This window comes from Hemicordylus capensis, chromosome 2 (assembly GCF_027244095.1).
Source record: "Hemicordylus capensis ecotype Gifberg chromosome 2, rHemCap1.1.pri, whole genome shotgun sequence".
In the NCBI taxonomy this organism is placed as follows: domain Eukaryota; kingdom Metazoa; phylum Chordata; class Lepidosauria; order Squamata; family Cordylidae; genus Hemicordylus; species Hemicordylus capensis.
In genome coordinates, this window is record NC_069658.1 from 402,664,740 (window position 1) to 402,689,724 (window position 24,985).

The 24,985-nt window shown below is 44.0% G+C and overlaps 1 protein-coding gene across 4 annotated transcripts in view; it reads left to right on the forward strand.

Annotated features, from left to right (window-relative positions):
* The window catches only part of RPTOR (regulatory associated protein of MTOR complex 1), a 510,229-nt gene extending 485,478 nt beyond the window's left edge, over window positions 1–24,751 (forward strand). For 2 of the 4 annotated variants that reach the window (XM_053294863.1, XM_053294866.1), the window contains 7 exons: window positions 858–964; window positions 10,355–10,482; window positions 11,588–11,674; window positions 19,698–19,814; window positions 19,927–19,956; window positions 20,472–20,601; window positions 22,360–24,751. In XM_053294863.1, coding sequence (XP_053150838.1) covers window positions 858–964; window positions 10,355–10,482; window positions 11,588–11,674; window positions 19,698–19,814; window positions 19,927–19,956; window positions 20,472–20,601; window positions 22,360–22,428 — 668 coding nt within the window. In that variant the 3' untranslated portion in view covers window positions 22,429–24,751. The remainder of the gene's footprint in view (window positions 1–857; window positions 965–10,354; window positions 10,483–11,587; window positions 11,675–19,697; window positions 19,815–19,926; window positions 19,957–20,471; window positions 20,602–22,359) is intronic. The other 2 variants (XM_053294865.1, XM_053294867.1) reach the window with 1 other exon arrangement.
* The last annotated feature ends 234 nt before the right edge of the window (window positions 24,752–24,985 follow it).

Consider the following 24,985-nt stretch of genomic DNA (forward strand, 5'->3'; position numbering starts at 1 on the left):
TTACTCCCCTGCAACTAGTACTCAGAGGCATCCTGCCTTTGAGGCTGGAGGTGGCCCACAGCCCTCCGACTAGTAGCCATTGATAGACCTCTCCTCCATGAAGTCATCCAAACCCCTCTTAAAGCCATCCAGGTTGTTGGCTGTCACCACATCCTGTGGCAGAGAGTTCCACAAGTAGATCATGTGTTGTGTGAAAAAGTACTTCCGTTTGTTGGTCCTAGACCTGTTAGGAACATGGGGTGTGTGTGTGTGTGTGTGTGTGTGTGTGTGTGTGTGTGTGTGTGTGTGTGTAAAAAATCAACATTCCCACACACAAGGAAATTTACCAGTGTCATGGTTCCCTGAAATCTGGATTGTTAGTATGTATGTACTACTGATGTGTCATTTTAGCCCAATCTGAATCTGGTATTCTTGCAATAGAGGGTGAAGGACCCTCTATCACAGCAAACTCTTTGAACAGAGTCTTGTTTGTGTATATGTCTGCACAAATCTGCAAGATTTATCAGTCCAACACTCTTTTCTTCTCCTCGCAACATTCATGCAAATCACTTTGTTTAAAATGAGTTAAGTGGTCAGCAGGTTTGGTCTGATATAATTTGTCATCCTTAGTGAGTATAATATAGTTTGAATAGAGTGAGCGATATCAGCAAGAAGCAAGCTTGCTTTGTTAGATTTTTTTCCCCCTCTTGTATCCAAAGGACCTGCATGCTCTTCCACAGAATTTTAAGATATAGCATTATAATGTTCTAGCTGTTCAAAAAGCCTGGTGTTGAGTACTGTAGAAGCTCTGAATATCTTCAGCTCTACATCTGTGCCCAGAGAATGATTTTGTATGCCACACCTTTTTCTTTCCTCAGGAGCAGGGATGGTGGTGGACTGGGAACAAGAGACTGGGCTCCTTATGACTTCTGGAGATGTGCGGGTTATCCGAATCTGGGATACGGACCGAGAAATGAAAGTGCAGGTAAACCACAGTATAGCTTCCTTATCAATCAATCAATCATGTTTACCGTATTTTATGGACTATAAGACTCACTTTTTTCCTTGAAAAATATCCGCCAAAATTCAGGAGCGTCTTATATGTTTTAACAGTTTAATATGTTAAAACTCTGAAAAACTGGATTAAAATTAAGGTGCGTCTTATATTCTGTAGCGTCTTATAGTCCGTAAAATACGGTATTTACGGTAATAGAGCAAAATTTAGCTTCCTTATCCATGTGTGGGTTCAAGGGCTCCTGCTGCTGGCATCTGGGCATCCAGAACAGAAGAAACATCTTGTGTGAGAGAGGTTTTAAGTTTACCATACGGAAGGCTTACCTGTTCATGAAATCAGTCCACAACCCCTACTATTGCAGCACCATTGTGAGGTGGGGATGGGAATATCTTATATAGATGCCATCGCTGCAGTGCCCTTTGGCTGGGGATTATGGGAGCTGTAGTCAACATCTGGGAATCCGTTAGAGGGAACACTGGATATAGGGGGATGCTTGGGACATGCCTAATTTTCTTTTAAAAGTTGGCTACAGTACCAGAGACTTTGCAAAGATACTATACTTGGCACTTCTCAAGGCTATACATTTTCCTTGAAATAGGATTATTTTCCAATCCATCGATTCATTTTTTTTAAAAAAAACTTCTCTTCAAGAAGTGGCCCTGTTTATCTTTGTTATACTTGTTACTCCTGTTGCATATGGTTCCCTGGCAGTCTGCTTATCCAGGCAGTGCTCAAGACCAAATCCCATTAGCTTCAGGGGAAGAGGTGTGCCATGTGCCCTCAGATCATTCTCTGTCTTACATCTGCATGGTGGGAATTATAAGCACTAAATCAGTGTTTCTCATGCTGTATGATGGTTGGGGGAACATCAAGGTTGTGACTCATCCCAAGAACAGTCAGTGAATCCATGTCTGAGTACTCAGGCACATGTAGAGCACCTAATACCAAAGAGTGACCTAAGCCAGAGACTGTTGCCATGCACATGCATGATATGATCAATAAATTAACTAAGTAGGAAACATTCTAAAGAACATTTTTATCCATTTTACCACCCCCACAAGTCCCAATAACTGGGCTACAGAATGCTGCCCATTCTCTATGCCTCCTGACCACCTCCTTGGCCACATCCCACACTGAGACAGCAAAGCTCCTTGCTATCACCACGAGTTGCCCAGGCAGACAACAGAGGCTGGGTGAAAGCAGACATGAATTGCACGCCCTCTGTACCACACACATACAGCAACTTCTGGACCTTGTCTGTCCAGCACAATGCCAGGAACTGAGCAATTGGGAAACCTACAAAGCTTCCGTCTAACCCTCGCCAGCCCTTTGGGTAATCGCCTAGTTCACCTCTCTTCCGTCTAACCTAATCGCCTAGTTCCGTCTAACCTAATCGCCTAGTTCACCTCTCTTCCATCTAACCCTTGCCAGCCCTTTGGGTAATCGCCTAGTTCACCTCTCTGCTGTTGACAACCCCAAAATTTGCCATTCCCCTGCACTAGCCATCTGAAGAAGCTCTCTTCATTCCACATCATAGAAGGGCCAATTTTGCTTCTTCTTCTTTTCATAGACACAGAGAATGGCCAAGAAAAGTTTGTGTGTTTGTGTGTGTGTGTGCTTTCGATCATCTATTCTTTCACTGCTAAAATTGTTCTGCTGCTCACCTTAGCAAAAAGTATGTGTTCACGTCAATTACTATTAAATCAAACCTGTTCTTCAGCCATGTAATGAGGTAACATCTCTGTCTAAACTACTATGGGAAATGAAGCCTAGTCTCCAAAGCTTTAAGAAATTAATTACCTCTGGATGAACATTAATTATGACACTTTGACCCTGCAATGCAGCACAACTAAGCCTATGCTAATCTTAATTATTTTCAAATATTATTTTATCTGTGCAAATTAGGGAACATCAGAAATCAGCGGGGTGAAAATATTTAAATGAGAATGATTAATGATTGTACTGAGAGCATCTTAAAGGCATTTTACTTCTTGAATAGTGCAAATTGGTTTTTGCAATGATTCAGGGGCTCAAAACTTAATCATACTGCAAAACCAAGAGCAGCAAAACCATGGAAATCAAATTCAGAAGTGCCTACTGCCCAGTCTTTGAAATACTAGAAGCACTTCAGAGACACCCTTTAAAGTGGTGATTCTCTTATATTTAGCAGGGGGAGAGCAACTGGCCCTATCCAACCCCAGCACAGCATCCCTCCAGTGACTGTTGCTGTTGTCTACCTTATGTTTCTTTTTAGATTGTGAGTCCTTTGGGGACAGGGGACCATCTTATTTATGTGTTTATTTTTCTATGTACTGTAAACCGCATTGATAATTTGGTTGAAGAGTGTTATATAAATATTATTATTAATAGTAGTAGTACATTGGGAGTAGTGGAGAGAATAAGGGTGGGTGGGTGCGTGTGCTTTAGAACTACAACGCCTGCCCTAAATCTTTACTGTAAGAAAAGATTTAGGGCAGGTGTTGTAGTTCTAAAGCACACCTAAAGTTTAAGATTACCAGGTTAGGTGCTAGGATGGTTGTCTTGAAAGTAGACAGTATTCAAAATGATATATTGAGAAAATATTTTGTATTGGACCACCTGCATCTCGTCTGAACTCTTCTGTCTCCTCTCTGGCGTACCAGCAGTTGGTCAAGGGTAAGAACATAAGAACAGCCCTGCTGGATCGGGCCCAAGGCCTATCTAGTCCAGCATCCTGTTTCACACAGTAGCCCACCAGATGCCACTGGAAGCCTACAGGCAGGAGTCGAGGGCATGCCCTCTCTCCTGCTCTTACTCCCCTGCAACTGGTACTCAAAGGCATCCTGCCTGTGAGGCTGGAGGTGGCCCTCCGACTAGTAGCCGTTGATAGACCTCTCCTCCATGAAATTATCCAAACCCCTCTTAAAGCCATCCAGGTTGTTGGCTGTCACCACATCTTGTGGCAGAGAATTCCACAAGTGGATTATGTGTTGCGTGAAAAAATCATTCCATTTGCTGATCCTAGATTTCCTGGCAATTAATTTCATGGGATGACCCCTGGTTCTAGTGTTATGTGAGAGGGAGAAGAATTTCTCTCTATCCACTTGCTCCACTCTCTGCATGATTTTATAGACCTCTCCCCGTAGTTGCCTTTTTTCTAAACTAAATTGCCCCAGGTGTTGTAGCCTTGCCTGATAAGAAAGGTGCTCTAGGCCCCTGATCATCTTGGTTGCCCTCTTCTGTACCTTTTCCAGTTCTACAATGTCCGTTTTTAGATGTGGTGACCAGAATTGTACACAGTACTCCAGGTGTGGCCACACCATAGTTTTGTATAAGAGCATTATAATAGTAGCAGTTTTATTTCCAATCCCCTTCCTAATGATCCCTAGAATGAAATTGGCCTTTTTCACAGCTGCCGCACATTGAGTTGACAATTTCAATGAGCTGTCCACCACGACCCCAAGATCCCTCTCTTGATTGGTCACCAACAGATCAGATCCCATTAACATATACTTGAAGTTGGGATTTTTTGTCCCAATGTGCATCACTTTACACTTGCCAACACTGAAGCTCATTTGCCATTTTGTTTCCCACTCCCCCAGTTTGGAGAGATCCTATTGGAGCTCCTTACAATCTGTTTTGGATTTCACTACCCGAAAGAGTTTGATATCATCTGCAAATTTGACCACCTCGCTGCTTACCCCTTCTTCTAGATCATTTATGAATAAATTAAAAAGCACCAGTCCCAGTACAGATCCCTGGAGGACCCCACTTCTTACCTCCTTCCATTGTGAAAACTATCCATTTATACCTACGCTCTGTTTCCTATCTTTCAACCAGTTAGCAATCCACACATATACTTGTCCCCTTATCCCATGACTGCTAAGTTTTCTCAGGAGTCTTTGATGAGGAATTTTGTTGAAAACATTTTGGAAGTCCAGGTATACTATGTCAACTGGATCACCTTGATCCACACACTTGTTGACACTCTCAAAGAACTCCAAAAGATTTGTGAGGCACGATTTACCTTTGCAGAAGCCATGCTGGTTCTCTCCCAGGAGGGCCTGTTCTTCTATGTGCTTCTTCTACAGTTTTATCCTTGAGGATGCTTTCCAATCCTCAAGGATTCACATTCAGGGTAGTGTCCTGAATGTGAGCAGACAGTAGAGCCATTAAGCAGGCAGGCGATCAAGCGAATCCACGAGTAAGAAGGGATAGGCAGTAGGAGAGCAGCTGAATCAGTCCCTGTGTGTTTAGTTGGTTAGACTGAGGAGCCAAGCTAGAATCCAGAGCTTCCCAGAACCAAGTCGAATACTCTTGGCCCTTTGTGTTGTGCACTCCCACCCTCCGTAATGGTGGCTATTAAGTACAGCAGAAAATAGGCCAATAGCTCCCTCCTCTGGCAAGTTACCACGCTGATGTAGAGTGTAAGGTGTCTGCATTGCACTACCAGGGATCTGGCTCAAGACTTGCACAGCCTTACAAAGGGCAGGTTCAGACACCATGCTAAACCATGTTTAGTGCTACTAGACTCACACACTCCCTCTCACCCTTCTACTCAAGGGGAGGAAATGGCAGCTTCCATGATTTAGAACAACCCTCAGTTGGTTGTTGCTTCCAAATCTGGCAAATCCCAGTTTGTTCTAACCAGAGTTTGGTTTGTGAACAAGCCAGGATATCAAACCTAGAACTCATTTAATTCTGATCTAGCATTTATTTCTGAATCATGGGTGCTAATTTGTTTTCCTTATTACTTTTATGTCAGAAATCTCTCTGTTCCCCATCCCCAACACCACTGTTTTCTGTACTGGCAGATTGGCTGTAATAGCATGCCACAGCAAGTGAGGAAGCGAGTTGGCAGATTGCAGAAGCACCCTCAGACTAACAGCCTGGGGAGGGAGCCATATTTACAGAATGTGATGGGGAGTGTTGCTTTCCCTTGAAGCTCCATAACTTTACTCACTTGCAGAGAGGTCTTCTGGAGCTGTTTGTTTCCTTCAGCACTTTTTTACCAGTGACTCTGCTCTCTGCTTATGGCATGCTGTGGAGAGATCTCTAATCTGGATTGTAGTCTAGGTTGCATAGGATGATTTATGGAAGCTTTGAAAATGTTGGAATATCATTGTGGCCCCTTTCCAACTCGGTAATTCTGTGAGACTTGTTGATTTGGAGGTGAGAGCATCTGTAGCCCAATCTGAATAAAAATTTGGCAATCCTGGATAGCTGTCTTCAGCAAACTGTTCATCTAATCTTTTCAACAAGCGAATGCAAAAAATAACCAGAGAAGGTGGCTGGGCTCAGAGGAGCAAAAATAGGAAGGAGGTGTGAAATTAGCTAACACAATTCTGCAGAACCAGTTCTGATTATTATCCTAGTTTGAATATGTTGCTCAATTTTTGGTTGCCTAATTGAAACTGTTATTCTTTTTCACAGCTGCACTCTTATTATTCCAAGCAGTTCCTTTGTATCTGGCAGATAAAAAGGGAAGAGCTGCGGCCTTAGAATAATGTTGTTGTGTGTCTTTCCAACAATATCCTGGCTTTTCTCTTTGCATTTATTACTTTCCAAAGTTGTTATTTTTAAAAGTATACAGCCCTTGGTTTCTGTCCTGACCATTTCTCTCCAGAGTATATGGGCACGTACAGTGTAGAATCCTGTAGGAGCCAATCAGGACTCAGGAATCTATTCCAACCTTGCCACAGCCTTGCACTGTTTCATCTTACACAAGTTACTTAATTACTTCTGCCTTAATTTACTCCCATATCAATGTGAGGAAGCATTACTTGCCCCAAAGAGCTTATAAAGGACTGTAAGGCTATCTGCTGCAAGATTTGAGGAGAGGCAAAATGTCAAAATGGAATAGCTTTTACCATTTAAAAGGAAACACTTTCTGGTAATGTCCTTTTTTCTTCTCCCCAGAGGAAATAATATGGCTTTGGAGTTCAAGGCAGGTTATGTACTCCTATAATCGTCTGTAAAATGCCGTGCAAAAATTGTGAACTGCAGAGGCTAGCTGCATTTGCTGTGCTCTTTGAAGTTCTACTACTTTGGCAACTCCCTTTGCAGTTTGGCTGAATTATTTATTTATTTGATTGATTGATTGATTTCTATACCACCCTTCAAAAAATGGCTCAGGGCAGTTTACACAGAGAAATAACAAATAAATAAGATGGATCCCTGTCCCCAAAGGGCTCACAATCTATAAAGAAACATAAGATAGACACCAGCAACAGTCACTGGAGGTTCTGTGCTGGGGGTGGATAGGGCCAGTTACTCTCCCCCTGCTAAATAAAGAGAATCGCCACATTAAAAGGTGCCTCTTTGCCAAGTTAGCAGGAATGAATGCATAAATGTCTTCTGCTCGCCAGGTCATTCTGCTGAGAGTTCTCTTCCTCATACTTTTTGCTGCTCTTCAAGGTATTTAAGATCATAAGATCTTAACCCTGCTGGATCAGGCCCAAGGCCTACCTAGTCCGGCATCCTGTTTCACACAGTGGCCCACCAGATGCCTCTCGGAAGCCCACAGGCAATTGCTGAGGGCATGCCCTCTCTCTCACTGTTGCTCCCCTGCAACTGGTATTCAGAGGCATATTTTTTCTGAGGCTGGAGGTGGCCCATAGCCCAGACGAGTAGCCATTCATAGTAGGGATGAGCCTGAAGCGTTTCAGCGCCTCTTTGGAGAGGTGCTGAAACACTTCGGTTCCGTGGGGCCTAAACGTTTTGACACGGGGTGAGCAGTTTCCTTAAGAGAAGGCGGGCAGGTCCTACCGCCCATCCTCCAAGCCCCTGCCGCCCTGCCACAGAGCTGTTCACACAGGAATACCTCCTGCAAGCAGCAGCTTGTACTGCTTGCCCCTTTAAGACATTCCATCGTGCTGCGACAATGGGATGTGTCCTCCGGCATCCCTTGCGCGTGCCGATGCCGTGGGACGCATCCCATTGCTGAAACACAGCGTTTTAAAGGGGCAAGCAGGAGGACACAAGTTGCCACTTGCAGGAGGTATTTCCATGTGAAGAGCGCCGCAGTAGGGTGGCACAGGGCGGTGGGGGCTTGGAGGATGGGCAGGTAGGACCTGCCCACCTCTTCTTAAGGGAACCCCTCGCCACCCTCAGATGTACGCCGAAGCAATTCAGTGCACATCCCTAATTCATAGACCTGTCCTCCATGAATTTGTCTCAGCGGCTCTTGTGGTGTTTGTGATTTGGTTTGTTGCACAACAAAGAGCTCTTGTCCTGCAGACTTCTCCCTTCAACTGGTACTTGTTTAAAGAGCCATTGGCTGCCTGTAACCTGTTCTGTTTCTCCCCTTGCATGTATGTTTGGGTTTCCCTCATTTGCCAGTTAAGCTGCCAGATGTATTTTCAGCAAGAACAGATTTATTTCCCTCCAGGGAAATGTATGTTTCAAACAACTCTTATCTATTCATCCTCCTGCCCTTCCACACATTTATGACTGGTTGGGGACAAAGATTTTTTATGGAGAATAGAACTCCACCTAGACATTTATCTGTGCTAATTAGGTATTTGTATGAAGTGGGTAACGAGGATTTCTCTCCTCCAGACGAACGGCTGCTACACATGCTCCCCCCGCCCCACCGCCCAATGCAGAGATGAAGTTATTGATATGTGAATCACTGCCTGAGTAGTGGCTTCCTGATGCATGTGCCTGAATTTTAAAAAGACTCTCCATTTTAATATATATTTAATGTGTGTTTATGTGTAAAGAAGCCCATATTACTTTTTCCATGTGAGGAAAAATTAACTTCTGAAACCACCCTAAGTTACCTTCTCTTTTTTACTAATGGTCCCAGAAACAGAATTAACAGCTTTATATGGTATATGGCCAGCCCACAATAGCAGTTTTTGAAGCAGCACCGGAGGGGGAAGCACAGCAGGGAAGATAAGAGCACCCTCCCTGTGCTTTAAAGCTACCCCCCCACACACACACACACACCTCCTGGGAGTGCGCAGAACCGGTTCTGTGCACATCCCTAATTGCTGGCGGTACCTTTTATTTTTTTAAAAAAAATTTAAATCAATAACTTCTCTTGCAGTACCTTTGGTGACTGACATCTATCATCTCCTTTTCTAGTTTAAAAAAAATGCTCAAGGCAACATATAGACATTACAATATATATAATAAACATAAAATCATGCAACAGCGACAATCAAATGGTAACTATACAGACCACCAGTTTAATAGCTTATCCACATAGCATATTAAAACAGTAGCCAGAGATAATTTGAAAAGGCATACTAAATGTGAATCTTTTCACCAACCAGCAGAAGGAAGGTTATGATGGGTGTTTGATTGGCCTGCCTGGGAAAACTGACCCATAATGCAGACACCACCACAGAAAAGGCCCTACTCAGTGCCGTAACAATTCTCACTTTCCAGGTGGAAAGAACCTAGAGTAGAGTCTTATCATGGGATCTGAGGGAATGAAGTTTGCATGGGAGAAGACCTTCCTTGAATTCTGCTGGGTAACAGCCTTTAAGGGCTTCAGAGGTGATAGCCAGCACTTCGTATCAGACCTGGCTATAACACGGCCAGTTTACACAGTATAGTGACAACATGGAGACTCTTTTGGTGGGTAGTGCAGTGCAGTGAGCTGAGCTTTTGCATTTGCTCGCCACATGGCTTGGACAATTTCTACCTACTGATGCAAACCCTTTCTTTAGAATAATTTGTGACCTCATTATGAAAACAGTCTGATACTCATGGTGAGCTGCTGCACTCCAGTGGCTCCCCAAATAGTAGGAGCTTCATGACAGTCATAACACATCCATGGATAAGATCATCTCATGCATTACTAGGAAAGGAAAGAGAAATAAACAAAGATGACTATCACACTCAGCTGTCTCCATCAACTGTTGAATCCCTGTGTAGATGCTATGCAGGTGTTCTGATGATCTCATCTGTGTGTTTAATTTTGTTAGAACTAAAGATCCAGTTAACTCCATTCTGGAGCTCAGTGCTAGAGAGCTCATCTGTACCCTTGCTGTCTCCTTTGTTTGTCTCCTGCACAATCATGTTCTCTGAAATACTCCTCATTCCACTTTCTTCTCTCAGACATTTAACTCTTCACATTCCCAGAACTGCATTTCCACAGCTGTCATTTGTTTCTCTAGATAACAAGTCCACCTCAGTCTTAAGCCCAGATCTGAGCCTGTATGGTGCAACTGTCACTGTTGCCTGTTTACATTGTCTTATATCAGTGCTCAAGTAATGGAGTTGCAGATTATTCATACCTCACTAGAAGGGTCATGCTGAGTTACACAGCCCATGCACTTAAATGTAATAAATTAATTACTTAAATGTAATACATAAAAATAATAAAAATGCTTCTCATTTTCTCGGCTTATGTGTTTTCTGCCCTAGGATATTCCGACGGGGGCTGACAGCTGCGTCACCAGCCTGTCCTGTGACTCTCATCGCTCGCTCATTGTAGCAGGGCTTGGCGATGGCTCCGTCCGTGTTTTTGACAAGCGGATGGCTCTGAGTGAATGGTAAGAGACTCATCTGCTCATCTCTGCAATTGGCAAGTGTTGTTCATCCTTTACACTCACTGATGTTGGATTTTTGCCTTGGTGCCCCCATACACACTGGGAACCTCACTGCTCCAGGGATCACGATGTACTTTCTTCTTAACTGATCACAGTGCCGGGAAATGCAATGTGGAAATGAGATTGCATGTATCAATTTTAATTATTTATTTAAAGAATGTCATACTCCAAACCCCTCTGGTGACTTTCTGCACACCATCACAAAATCTTTCTGTAGGAAGGTTTGTGGTGGCATGGTGAAAATCATCTTATTTGCATGTTCCTCTGATAAAGAGATCTTGCTCTTCTCCCATTAGATATGTCATAGATGAACATTCCATCTTATATTTTGATACATCTTAAGAAGGCATGGCCTCTCATACCCTAGAAAAGTTAATTCTAACACTGACTTAATTCCTAGACTCTGAACTACAATGTGATTAGGTTATGAAAGTCTGGGATTAGCTTCACAGGATACAGAATCCACTTCCAGCAACATGCTGCCCCTGTATTAATGCTCCCAACTTTAAACTTTTACCTTACCATCTGCAAATTGCAGTTGCTCAGGGACTAACCTGCCAAACTCTGTACTACTTGCTTGCTCATTTGAAAAAGCTGTGACCTGGAAACTAATTCTATAAGATAGTGCTGTGTCAATCAACTTGGGCTGTTCAGAAAAGTCACTTTTTCTATTTAAAGTTGGAGAATGGTAACAGTATTGTATGGATTGTTTCCCTCTCTGATATACATAACTTATGAAAGTCATTGGAGGCAAATCTGAAGGTAGAGCTAAGTGTCCAATAAGTAATTCTTTATTACTTGCCCATGCAGTAATTTTTCCTTACTTCTCCTTGCCTACCAGCGCACACCAGAGTATCTACTGGAGCATGCAGCTGTACAGTGTGGTACTGTAGTTAGTTACCATTTCTGATTCAAAGGCATGAAATTTTGTCTAACTGGAAAGCCAGCTCCAGGAGGCAGATGAATTCCCTGGCAAGTTGATGGTTCAAGATAAGATTTCCGGGTTTTCTCCAGCTTCGTCTCACAAAATTTCCCCTTTTTGTTCTAGCCGTGTGATGACCTATCGAGAGCACACAGCTTGGGTGGTGAAAGCGTATTTGCAGAAACATCCTGAAGGCAACATCATGAGTGTCAGGTAAAAAAAAAAAAAAAGGGAAAAGGAACTAGGGCCTCTGAATATTTATGCGACATTTTCCTGTCAAAACATTATTTTGCACTCTCTTCTTTAAAAATCTGTCTCTGGTATTTAAACAGCAATGAGGTTTGAGCTCTTCACTTTGGCATTTCTACTCTGCAATTAACTCCTGCTCCCAAGCTCCAAGGTGGTGGCGGGGAGGGTGTGGGAGAGAAGAGGGGAAATGAGTAACCTTGTTCCTCCGAATAAGGATTTTCCAACTTGGCCATTGCAAACTTCAGTCAGGGAAAACAGGTTGAGTTCTTTCCCCTCCCTCAGTTAAACAAGTGTTCTATTGATGATAATCAATCTCATCTCAGGTTTGGGTCTAACCAAAGCCCCAAAAGAATGGAGGGACTCCAAAGGCCAGGAAATAGTGTGTGACATCATGCATTACAAATTGGCATAAATATTGGGTGCATAGTACCACCACCCCCACCACCACCCTCTGCTTCCTTTCTGGCATTGGTTTGGGCCTGTGGATGGGCACTCTGTGTGCTAGGCCTACTTGTGACAGTCTTTGGGAGGGGTTACCAAGAAATCCACTTTTTTGCTGCCAGTTGCTTGCATCTTCAAAACATCCAGCATCTACTTTGAGAGCTTGCAAGATAAGGATACTAAATGGAAAAGCATCTCTGGTGGCTATGAAGGAAGAAGTGGGTAATCCAAGCAAGACTTGCTGGTTTGCAAACAAAAAGCTAAAATGAAACAAAAAGCAACCCACCAAGAGAGATATTGCATTGCATGCTCTGGGCTTATTGCTATGCAGGATTATTTCCCCATCTAGCAATTTTCTGTGCATAAATCCATTGCTCATGCTTTGTAAATATGGTGTGGGAGCACTTTGTTTATTTATTGTCCCATTCAAAGGACAGCAGAATATAATTTACTGCCACTAAGCCGCAGTTTGTTTTGAAAGAGATTCTTCCTTGTATACAGAATTGAAAGAAAATATAATTCTCTAAGATATAACACTTTTCTACCACTGGGATGGGCAGCAAATGTTATGATTTTTATTTTTCCTGGAAGGGAGCTGAAGTGGTTGAGCTTCCCAGATGAGTAGTTCTTCCATATACTCATGTGTGTTTGTCCCTGATTTAGGAACTGCCCTTCTTCCACCCTCTCCCTCTCCCCCTCTTACCATGGACAGCATGGGGGCCAGGGAACAGCAGGTGCAATGTCCTCTTTGTACCCCTTCCCCCCAGTTAAGCTATTTTTGGTCCCAAGCAGTGCAGTGGATTGTGGAATGTGTTGCTTTTCTAAGGGACATATCCCACAATCTGTCATGCCACTTGGGAACTAAACAAACTTAAGTGGGGGGGGGGGTACATTTTGAAACAGAAGCCACAGCAAAAGGTAAAGCAGCTGCACCACGTGTCACCAGTGTGCCATAGGAGCGAAATGGACATTTTGCCTGCTATCCCCAGGGGCCCACACAGTCCCTGGTAAGGGAGGATGACAGGGAGAGAGCAGGGTGGTCCAACAAAATGTCAGCGAACCCAACCCAATCCAACAGTTGAGAGTCCAAACTTGGTCCCAACAATTTCCCAGTCAGATCAGATCTGACATTTTTCAGTGTGCACAGGTATACTATCTGGGAACCTTGTGCATGTTGCCTTCAGTTCCCCAGAGGAAACAGAGGGTTTGGATGTAATTAATAAACACATCTTGAGGGTGGTAGTCTGTTATAATATCGCTATCCAGCAGGCAGAGAGTTGCCTAATGTGAGTAAGAGGCCCTCATAGCATTCACCTAGGCCACCTCCAGCAGCAGATGGATGGCAGTGGCAGACTGCCTTCTGGATGCCTCCTCCAAGCCTCACGTGGTCATGGCATAGGAACTGCCACCAGTAAAAGAAAAACAGGATGGTAATTAGGGAAGGTTCCTTTCAAATGGGGATAACAGCAGCAGACCTCTGACAAAAAAAAGTGTTGATACCAGAAAAGAGTGAAAGGTTAAAAATATATGCAATCAAAAAGGTAGAATGGTGGGAACAAATGCATTAAGATAAAAGAGGATCAAGTACACAAGATGTTGATTTAAAAGAAAGGATAAACAGCACAAAATCATAGAGAGAAATTGTAAATGAAGATGAGGAAGAAATTTGACAGGAAAGTGATTAAAATGTTAAAGTGGAGGGAGGAGGAGGGGGAGAAGCTCAAATAGTCAAAACCTTAGCCCCCCAAAAAACTGATTCAAAGATTGAGAAGAGAAATAGGTATAAATAAGATGGTGGGTGGAGAAGTGAAGGTGCCAAAGGGAAGATGAATGGAACATAAACTTAGGAAAATCATTTTACTTAGCAGACGGTAGAACAAGTAAAAGAAAAAGAAAACATGCTTGGTTCTAAAGTGACTGGGATTAGAAAGAGTGTGGCATTGTGCCATATGGCCTCAGAAGCGGAGGCCAAGAATTAAACAAGAATAAGCAGGGTAAGGCCAATGAGATTGTTGAACAAATGGAGCAAAAAGACTGAAAGGTAGTTCATATGAGCAGCTCTACACCTGGATCTGTCCCACTGCTCTTCACCGGAGTAGCCCAGGCTTGGTACCTGGGCTTATAGTGAGGAGAAGGGCGCAAGCATGCTCTTCTACCCTACTCCCCAGTCATGTCCATGCTCAGGCTGCATGCAGCCCATGCAAGCATAGACCTGGGCAGCAAGAGCAGCTGGCAGTGGTGGAATCCAGACTTCTTCCTCTGGCTCCCAGCTCTACTGCTCACTATGGCACTGCTTGTGTGCCGCTCTGAACGGCAGAGCTTAGAGAAGATGGGTGATCATGAGCAGCCTGCCTCCCCACCATCCCTCCCAAGCTCCAAGAAGAAAGGTCATGTGAACAACCTTTGAATGTTTGCAATGTGGAAGAAAGTAGAGCAGCAGTGGAATCAGAAGAATCCGCTGAACTTTGGAAAGGAGCAATGCAACAAGAAAATAAATTCATATTGATTTACTGGTGATCACAGAAAGCTGTTAACAGCCCTGATAGAGGGCATATCAGATCCAGCATACCAGGGGGCGTGGAATGAAAGAACGGAGAAAAGAGTCAAAGAAACAGATGGAACTGAGAAGTTCCTGAGAACTGAGAGGAGATGGAATAGTATTATTAAGTGGATACTCAGTGAGGCTAGGATGTAGGGCTATTCAGATCTGATTCAGAAGTTTATTTCAAATCAGGGGAAATCCTCAAATATAGAAGTGTCCCTGCACAGAAATATCTGTACCTACTTGTCTGCAGTTTGGCAGGCATCATGCCCTCAGATGGGGCTATCGTCCCTGCAACTTTCATCCCCTTCTCCCAATAAATGAAAAAGTTATAGGTGTGTTAGTGATTTCCCATTAGAGTCCAAAGAATCTTTTTTTGGTGTCAGAACTCAAAAAGGGCAATGACAGACCTCACATTCTAAAGTGTTTGCTGCACAGAAACTCCTGTAGTTATTTGTCTGCAAATTGGCAAGCTTCGTATGCTCAGGAGGCATTACCCAACAATTTTCATCCCATCCTGCCAAGAAATGAAAAAGTTTGACACTTTGGTGATTTTACATTATAGTCTATGGATGAAGCTTTGGATCCCAAACAAATTAACCTTCCGAATCAGGTCAAAGCAAATATTTATTTTTATTTTATTTATTTTATGTATATACCGTGCTTCCAGAACTGGCTCAGGGCGGTTTACATCAAAATAAAAACAATTAAAATAAATTAACCATTAAACAATTAAAATCAATTAAACAATTAAAATCATTTAAAACCAACATTAAAAATTTAAAACCATAATAAATCTAATTAAAAGCCTAGGTGAATAAATGTATCTTCCGTGCCTTTTTAAAAGTTGCCAGATATATGGAGACTTATTTCAACAGGGAATGCATTCCAGAGTCCAGGAGCAGCAACAGAGAAGACCCATTCCCAAGTAGCCTCCAACCAAGTTGGCGGCAACCGCAAATGAACCTCTCCAGATGATCTTATTAGGTGGTGGGGCTCATGGTGAAGAAGACATGCCCTTAAATACTCAGAGCCTAAGCCGTTTAGGGATTTATAGGTAATAACCAGCACCTTGTATTTTGCCCAGAAACGTATGGGCAGCCAGTGTAGTTCTTTCAACACAAGAGTAATAAGATCTTTCCTAGATGACCCAGAAACCAACCTGGCTGCCGCATTCTGGACCAACTGTAGTTTCTGAACTACATACAAAGGCAGCCCCACATAGAGGGCATTGCAGTAATACAGCCTAGAGGTTACCAGCATATGTACCACCGTTTTGAGGTCGTTCATCTCAAGAAATAGCAATGAACAACCAAATATATGAAATGAATAGACCCCTCCCCTCCAAAGCAGTTTCCCAAGCAATGATTAACATAGAAACATAGGAAGCTCAATTTCACCTCTAGAAATGGATATAGCTGAAGTATCAGCGAAAGCTAATAAAAAACGCTCCTGGCACTGCCTCAACCTGAGAAACTAGAGAGAGCTTTGGGTCCAGAAGCACTCCCAAGCTACGTACCTGATCTTTCAGGGGGAGTGTAACCCCATCTAGAACAGGCAGATCTAAACCATCTCTTGGGTCCAGACCCCCCACAGTCAGTACCTCCATCTTATTTTGATTCATCCTCAGTTGGTTACCCCTCATCTCATTACTGCCTCCAGGCAGGCATTTAGGGATGATATGCCAATTCCTGATGAAGTCAACATGGAGAAGTAAATCTGGGTTTACAGCACCAAACCTCCCAGCAGTTTCATGTAGATGTTAAAGATCATTAGAGACAGTATGGAGGCTTGTGGAACTCCACACTTCAGTTCTCACTTTGCAGAGCAATAGTCTCCAAGCAACACCATCTGGAATCTACCAGAGAGGAAGGAGTGGAACCACTGTAAAACCGTGCCACCTAATCCCACCTCCCTGAGGCGGTCCAGAAGGATACCATGGTCAATGGTATCGAAACCCATGGATCAGCAGAGTCACACTCCCTTTGTCAGTAGCCAGTTGGAGATCATCCATCAGGCCAACTAAGGCAGTCTCAAACCCATAGCCCACACAAAAGCCAGTTTGAAATCCGTCCAGATAATCTGCACCATCCAAAACTGCCTGGAGCTGAGAGGCCATCATCCGCTCAATCACCTTGCCCACCCCATTGTAGGTAGTGTATAGTGAAGGAAATTAGTTTTTACTAGAACAACTTGTTTCTTTTGAAGACTGTGAGCCCTTTGGGACAGGGAAACTTTTTTCCTGCTATGTATACTGCTTTGTTGTGGGGGAGGCGGGTGTTGAAAAGCGGTCCATAAACATTATAAAATAAATGTGTTTGAAAATTGCTCATGATACTGTAAAAGAAGATGGAAGAAAAAGAGAAAGCCAGGTCTCAGACAGCAAAAGGAGAGGGGGGCCTAAAGTCAATAACAGCAAGCTAAAAAAGAAATGAATGGACTCAGTTGACATGGAAGAAGGAGGAGTGAGAGCAGAGGTGCAACTAGGTAATTTTAGAGCCTAAACCTAATGGTCTTTGGAAGGCACACCCACCCACCCGCAAATTAAGCATCATCATGCTTGGCCAGATGACCACACCACCCGGGACACACTAAAGAGGATTTAGGGGGCCCCAGGGGCTGTGAGACCCTGGACTTCAGCCCCAAAGTCTAGGGGTAAGAGCGCCTCTATGTGAGAGACAAAGCAAAGGTTGATAGTGGCACACAAAAGAAAAAAGAGTCCCCCCACTTCATGAGTAGTGATACTTGAAGAATGAGTAATAGTTTGAAAAACAACAACAAACAAACAAAAACACCACAGGACAAAGCTGCAGGGTTTACAGAAAGAGTAATCCAACTGTATGTAAATAAAAGTAATGCAAGAAGACACTGTGAAAAATAGCTAAATCTTGAAGGATAACTGTTTTATTAGCAAAGGGACAACAATTTAAGAGAGCACAAGAAAAGAATGTGACAAACCATGGCAAAACAGTAAAATTAAGATGAGCAAGAAAGCAATGGGAAGAGTCCACATTTGAGTAAACATTCCCTGCTATGGGGGGAAAGATTCAGCAGCCGAAGCAGGCCCAAGTAGCTATCATGAAAAGGCCAAAAGATAAATATCAAAGTTCAAGCCAAGGCAAAGGAAAAATCACCCCATCAATTCAGAAGGAAAAACACACTCAGGAGCACTTGAAGGTGAAGGCGGGAAAATGCCCCCAATTTCTTTGTCTCCTACACAGACTGCTAGCTGCTACATCTGGAAATAAAAGGTGAAACCATAAGGAGAGATCATGGCAGTCCCAATGGAAACCTGTTCCCTGACCGTCTTCACTCTTCCAGCCAGAAGGATGGTGGTCTGTTCCAGGAGCCCTTCTGGTGTTGCTGCTTTCCTGGCTCTTTGGTGGACCTTTGGTGCCTTCCCAGAGCAAACTGCCCTGAGCAGCAGCAGCAACAACATCCTGTTTAGCTCGGTCAATCAAGGCCAGATGGATAGCACTGAACAGCAGAAGAGGGAAATGCTTTTTCCAAGGATGCACAGCAAGGCAGGATCTGGGTGTCTTGAACTGCTGCAGCATCCTTTGAATCATCGTCTACTACTACTACTAAATAATAATAATTAATAATATAATATTTATATACCACTTTTCAACAAAAGTTCCCAAAGCAGTTTTCATAGAGAAATAAAAATAAATAAAGATGGATCCCTGTCCCTAAAGGGCTCACAAAAGAAAAAAGAAACATGAAATAAAAGGAAACATAAGATAGATACCAGCAACAGCCACTGGAGGGATGCTGTGCTGGGCTTGGATCGGGCCAGTTTCTCTCCCCCTGCTAAATAAAGAGAATTACTGCTTTTAAAAGGGGCCTCTTTGCTCAGTTAGTGTCCCTTACCAAAATATGCAGGAGTTGGTAGCCTCTGGGTACCCTGGATTCTTGGCACATTTGAAGAACACACACTTAACTATGGAGCTAAAGATTTTCCATTACCTTCTGGTAAATTTGAATATTAGCCTTTAAATTATTTTATTGACATTCTAAGCTTTGTACGGCTTCATTTTTTCTGATCCTTTTCCAAATTCAATACATGGTCATTCCCTCTAATGTGCAAGGCAGCCAGTAGTTATAATTGCTATGATTCTAATATCCTGCCAATCTGATTTGGAGCTCTTTATAATTATGGTATCAGTCTATTAGCTGGTGTTTTCCCCCTCACTTCATTATACAAACACAGTAACAAACACACTTTAAAATATTGATGCAAATATGTGCTTGCTTCTGGACTGCTTAATTTATGCAAAGAGATGCTCAAGCCTGCTTGGAAATTGGGCCTTGGGCCCCACAAGCGGTGGGGGGTAGATTCAGTGCCAAAGTCCAGAAGCTGGCTCTGGTTCTGAAATGAGGTTATGGGGCCTTGTTGGCTGTTGTTTTTCTCTTGTACATTCCGTATCCATTTTGACATTGCTGAAAGGGGTTACTGCCAAGCCCCACAGAGGCAGAATTTATGATCTTTACCACCCACTCACATCACCATAAAGCACCTTTTCCAGTGCTAAAGGCCTTCACCTGCCAAAGGTCTCTCACAGGCCCAGCCGTCTGGAGTCAAGTTATCTGGCACAGTTAGGTAAGGTGAGTTCAGATTATCCAGTGTTCCGTTTACCTTGCTCTGGGGGATACAAAGAGGCTTACTGACCAGCCCAGACAAATAGCAAAACTGCAGAGAGATTATTAACTAAATTTAATGCCATTCCGTTAGCTAAACCATGGCAGCGTCCTGTGTCGGAGCGAGTGGAGCTGTACCAAGAGCAAGTTCATGTTTGCTTCTCCAGCCCCTAGAGCCTTGCAGCTGCTGCCTCAAATGGATTGTAGCAGCTTGCAAAGATTCAGAGTGTGGCAAAGGGGCCTTGCTGGTAAACTGAGCATTGGCATTGCACCCTCCACATTCTGGCCGGGTCTTGGGATGATAAAGCCTGTCTTCCTTATTGGAGCAAGTGGTTCATAACCCAATGTTTTATCGGTTTGCAGTGTCAATGGAGATGTCCGCTTTTTTGATCCAAGAATGCCAGAATCGGTTAAAGTCCTTCAGATAGTCAAAGGACTGACTGCTCTGGACATTCACCCTCAAGCTAACCTGTTTGCATGGTAAGTTTTAAATGGACCTTGCCCAGTACCATCCCTTCCCTCTACGAAGCGCAAGGAAGAAGAGAGCCCATTGTTTACAAACACTTTCATTTCTTTTCCTTGGCACAAGCAGTGCGGCTTCTTTCCCATGTTTGCAGCCGAGGTATTTTTAACCCTTGCATGTTTCCTTGAACCCTTAGCACCTGGGTGGGATTTCAGTGATGGTGTGTGTTGCAGCTCACCATACCTCCGCAGGTTGGCTTTGCTTCCTGAGAGCAGCAAGTGCATGACTTGGTAGAGACCAGCTGTCCCGCTTCACTGTTCTGGTGCCTGGGGGTGATGGTTAAAGATCATTCAAGATGATCAGACCCCATGACTGTGTTCCCCCTGCCTCTTCTTATTGCTCCCTGCCACTGCCAGTTCCCCAAATCTTCTAAAGAGCACGTAACACTTTCGCTGTGAGACTACAAAATTCCAGGAATCTCTGCTGAAAGTTCCAGGAATTAAAGGAAAACTGCTCTGCTGATATGAGCTCACAGTGAACTTTTGTTACTGCCTTAAGACAGACACCTACATTCGTAGTTTATTTCCAGGGAGTAGAAAACCTCTGCCTCAGAGCTTCAGCCCAGTGCTGGTGTAAAATGATTGGTATGCTGTGTTCTCTCTTTTCTCTTACAGTGGCTCTATGAATCAGTTCACTGCAATCTACAACGGGAACGGTGAGCTGATAAACAATATCAAGTACTACGATGGATTCATGGGGCAGAGAGTGGGTGCCATCAGCTGCCTAGCCTTCCATCCACATTGGGTCAGTCTCTCTTCTCAGCTACAGAACCCATGTTAGTGCAGAACAGAACCAGTAAGGCTGTCCGGAGGCCATCACTTGCTGTATTCATTTTCAAAACCCTGCGTTAAGCAATCCAAAAACTCCAGTTCAGTAAAAGGGTAATGTGGTGAATTAGCCCATTTCAGAAACCTCTGCCTTGTTTTTTGAGTTGAGATCACTTGCAAATTGTAGTCATGTTCTTTTTGTTTACTTTGGGAAGATTGGCAGAACCTTCTCCAGCAGATATCAGGTTAAGAGCATGCAACCTCTCCTGGATCAGACCAAGGATCCATTTAGTCCAGCATCTTGTTTCCTGCAGTGGCCAGTCAGCATGAGTGGAGCAGTAAGAGATGCCTGGGGAATAAGGCAAAACAGATATGAGGTTGTTGTGGTTACATATATAGATAGATTCCTTGTGCACAGGAAATAGACAAATGGAATTTGGGGGAGTCCTAAAGAAGAGAGGATCTCAGTACTGCAGGAAATATTGTAGAGCAGGGGTTCCCAACCTGTGGTACTCCAGATGTTGCTGAACTACAGTGCCCATCGTCCCCAGCTATAATTTATTGTTACTAGAGATTATGGGAGTTGTAGTTAAGCAACATCTGGCATACCGCAGGCTGGGAACTCCTGCTGCAGAGTTAGCTGATACTATAGAGAGTGAAGAACACCTGTAACTATGAGGCAATATGAAATGCAGACGTTCCATCCCAGTCACCTTTCATAAACCTTCCACCTCTCATGTACCCCTTGAATGGCCTGATTCCTATCTTCCTGCAGCAGGGTTGCAGCCACTTCTTGTGGTCTGGTCTCATGTGCTTTGATAACGCCTGTATGATGGAACCATGTGGGTGGAATGACACAGTCCCTTCCCACATCAGCGTTACCTCCCTGAGCTACACTAACTATAAAGCAGATATTTGCTTTTTTTAAAAGAGGGTGGTAAGATTTTCAGAGCTCTATATATACTGCACACCAGTCTGAGGACTGGATTGATACTACATTTCATGCACTTGCAGCCATGCTGATTGCCAGATTCTCACTCATGTGCCTTGTGTGCATGAAGCTGAACAGTGAGTTTTGTCCAGGATTAAGCAGCTCAGTCGAGTTGGAGATCTATTGCTTTCCCAAGTGCAATGAACTAGATGAGCATTAAACAAGTGGTGACTTGCTGCTTTAAACTGAGAGGCTGGCGTCTGCTCTTCCACATGCTGACCTTTTCTTTAAAGATTAAGGCTAAATCCAGCCCCTAATCTTGAAGCCTTCTGAGCTGGCATTGTTCCTGGGGCTCTCAGTAGACTCTTGCATGCATTGCTGTGTAGGGCTAGGGGCTGTTGAATATAAGCACCTGCCCAGTTGGAGCTTCCTGTCAGTCAGAAAGGGTCTCCTATATGCAGAAATCCATAAAGAAGCTTCACACAGGTGAGCTTATTTTTTATACAAGCGGGGCAGGGGGCGGAATCTTCCAGACCTCCTGCTGACTTCATGTGTCACTGCTTTCCAAGTCTTGCTGTGGCTCAAGGCAACAAGGAAGAGCTTCCATTCCTGTACTCAACTGGAAACTAGGGAGCAAGGCAGGGACTTGTTCCTGCAGTTGCACTGGTTGGAGCAGCACCTCCAAAGCTCAGCATGACGTTGCAGCTGAGGCAGGTTTGGCTTTCACTGGCTATAAAACCATGCAAAATGAATGGATCCTTGCCTATAGGCACTCATTGTATTGTTTTCTTCTTTGCCCCACAGCCCCACCTGGCAGTTGGAAGCAACGACTACTACATCTCAGTGTACTCGGTGGAGAAACGAATCAGATAACACTGTGTGGCTGCTTTGTCAGAGCAGGACATCTTCTGGCAGGCGGGACCATGTCTCATTCACGATGTACATAGTGAAACTATCAACTTGAATGTTTAGTGTTGGCTGCTGCTGCTGTGCGATCCCCGTAACTTGAACACTTTTATCTCCTGATTTAGCTACTGATGATTTTGAGGGGAGGGAGAGAAGCAATCTCCTGCTTTTCCTCACAGCCCCAGCCTCCAAGAGCTACAGAAAAGGAGCATTTATGTCCTGCACGGGTTCCACCACCATCACCATCCATGGCTGCTTCTCTAGTTGTTGGAAAACATGGTTCCCATGAACTTCCTGAGATGACTGCTTCCTGGCAGGGTGGGGTTTCCTTTGAGTCAGGAGTGAATTCAGAACTTACCTACTGTTCCACATATTCTACATAGACTGTCTGTGGCTGCTACCTATATTGTGCCAAGTGCTGGCCCTGGAAGTCACATGCTAGCAGGATGCCTGGCCTTGGATAATCTGTGTGCATCTTTATATACCACCAGCCGTCTTCTCTAGCATTCACTATCCCACTGGGAATAGACAAAGGGAATTAGTGGGACTCCTAAGGAGGATAAAGTCTCAGTGCTACAGAAAATACTGCAGAGTTGGCTGCCACTAAGGAGGGGAAACCAGGAAATGATCCCCACTTTCTTGGTATCCATTGGGAAACCAGAGTCACATTTGAATAGCTGCATCAATGCACGTGACAGGACAGGAGATCTTCCCCTCTTACGCCCACTCCATCCTTAAGTTGCTCCAGCCATGTTCTGCTCTTTTTGCTTGCAGCAAAACCCCATAAGCACAAGAAATGGCCTGCTACCTCCACATAGACAGCAAGGAGTTCGCTGATCATCGTACCACTGCCTTAAACCCTCCCCCCCTCCCCACCCCAAATATGCTTTCCTTATGCAGAAGTGCTATTATTCAGCTTGGTAATGGATGCAGAAACTTGCAACTCACATACTGATCAGGCCTGTGCAGCAGTCCCTCCTCCTCCCTTCCCTCCTTTGGGCATTTGCAGCTAGGTTGAACACAGGGTCAGCTGTACGTACCTGGGGCCCCTGTATATGTGTTGGCGTGCATGTGTGGTGACTGCAAGGAAATTATTGCTGTTCCTGTTCTCTAGAGAATGCTGGTCCCATCTCACGTCCCATCTGTCTCCCATCCAATGAAGATTCCAATCCCTTCAGAGCCCAAGGGATGATAATTCCAAGTATAGACCTGCCTGGTTAGCTGAGGCCACGAAGACAAGAAGGGCCTGTATGGCATGGTGTCAGTGGCTGCTACCTATATTGTGCCAAGTGCCGGCCCTGGAAGTCACATGCTAGCAGGCTGCCTGGCCTTGGATAATCTGTGTGCATCTTTATATACAGAAACAACTAGGCATCGGCTTCAATTCCAGTTGTCCACAAAACTGTGGAGAGGCATGGAAATTAGTTTTGCCAATAATGTTGCCAATTGTGATAATGTTTAGAGAGCCATCCAGCATCTTGCATTATGGACAATGTCAGCTTTGCCTAGCCTGCAGAATCCACTTCCTGGCTCTCTCAATAAAGCCTGCTGTATTTATGTTTTTTGTGGGCTGGGAGCCACCGTGGAAAATGCTGATCAGAGAGCAGGGAGGATGGTTCTTATAGCTAAAAACCTGTATGGCAGGCCCCAAATTAAGTGATGGGAATGAAATTTAAGGTGATGTGACACACCGGTTAGCTGACTCCTGCGTCAGCTGTTCTGGGATATGCAGTCTTCGGCCCCTGTTGCCACACCTGTCCCTCTGTAAGAGACAATGAACTCAGGGAAGGAAGTGGCGATGAACTCAGGGAAGGATGATGGATTTTGTTAACAAGCATCAAGCCAGAGTCGGGGATCGACATCTAACTGACTTAACCCACACAATTAAAAATGGATGGAAGTATTTTATTTTGTAACCTGCATCCATTGTGTTAGTTTCAAGAACAAGATCCTCTGTGCTCCCTTCTTTGCTTGTGCAGCCCAGAATGTGGTTGTGGACTTTGAAAAAGGGGGGGAAGGGGGGGACACCTAATTCCAGACTGTCAGCTTTCCATCCAAGCATGTGTGTGGGGGCTGTGCTTTTTCACAGGTCTGATGTGGAGATCCAATCATGAAGTTTAACCAAGGCTCCAGAAAACATTCTACCTACACAGTTCACTTATCTCTATTTATTTTCCAGGAAAAAAAATTAAAAGGAAAAATGCATACATTTAATAATAAACCACAAGATTGTAATGTGAGAGTAAAACAATTAATGAAATAAATGGTTAATAAAAAGTAAATGCCAGAACCACCTCTGGTCACAGTGGCCTCATTTTAGTGGAAGGGAAGGGAAGGGAAGGCAACACAGGCTAAGACGACAGAACATTTGCTCCAGAAGTAGAAATCAGCTTCCCAGGCAGGGATTGTTCCACTGAGGCACCCCATTTCCTGCAGCCTGTGATGCCGGAGACCATGATCAGACCAGTAGCATGCCTGGCAACCCTTGACTCTCACAACACATCAGATTTAGGGCTAGGAGAAC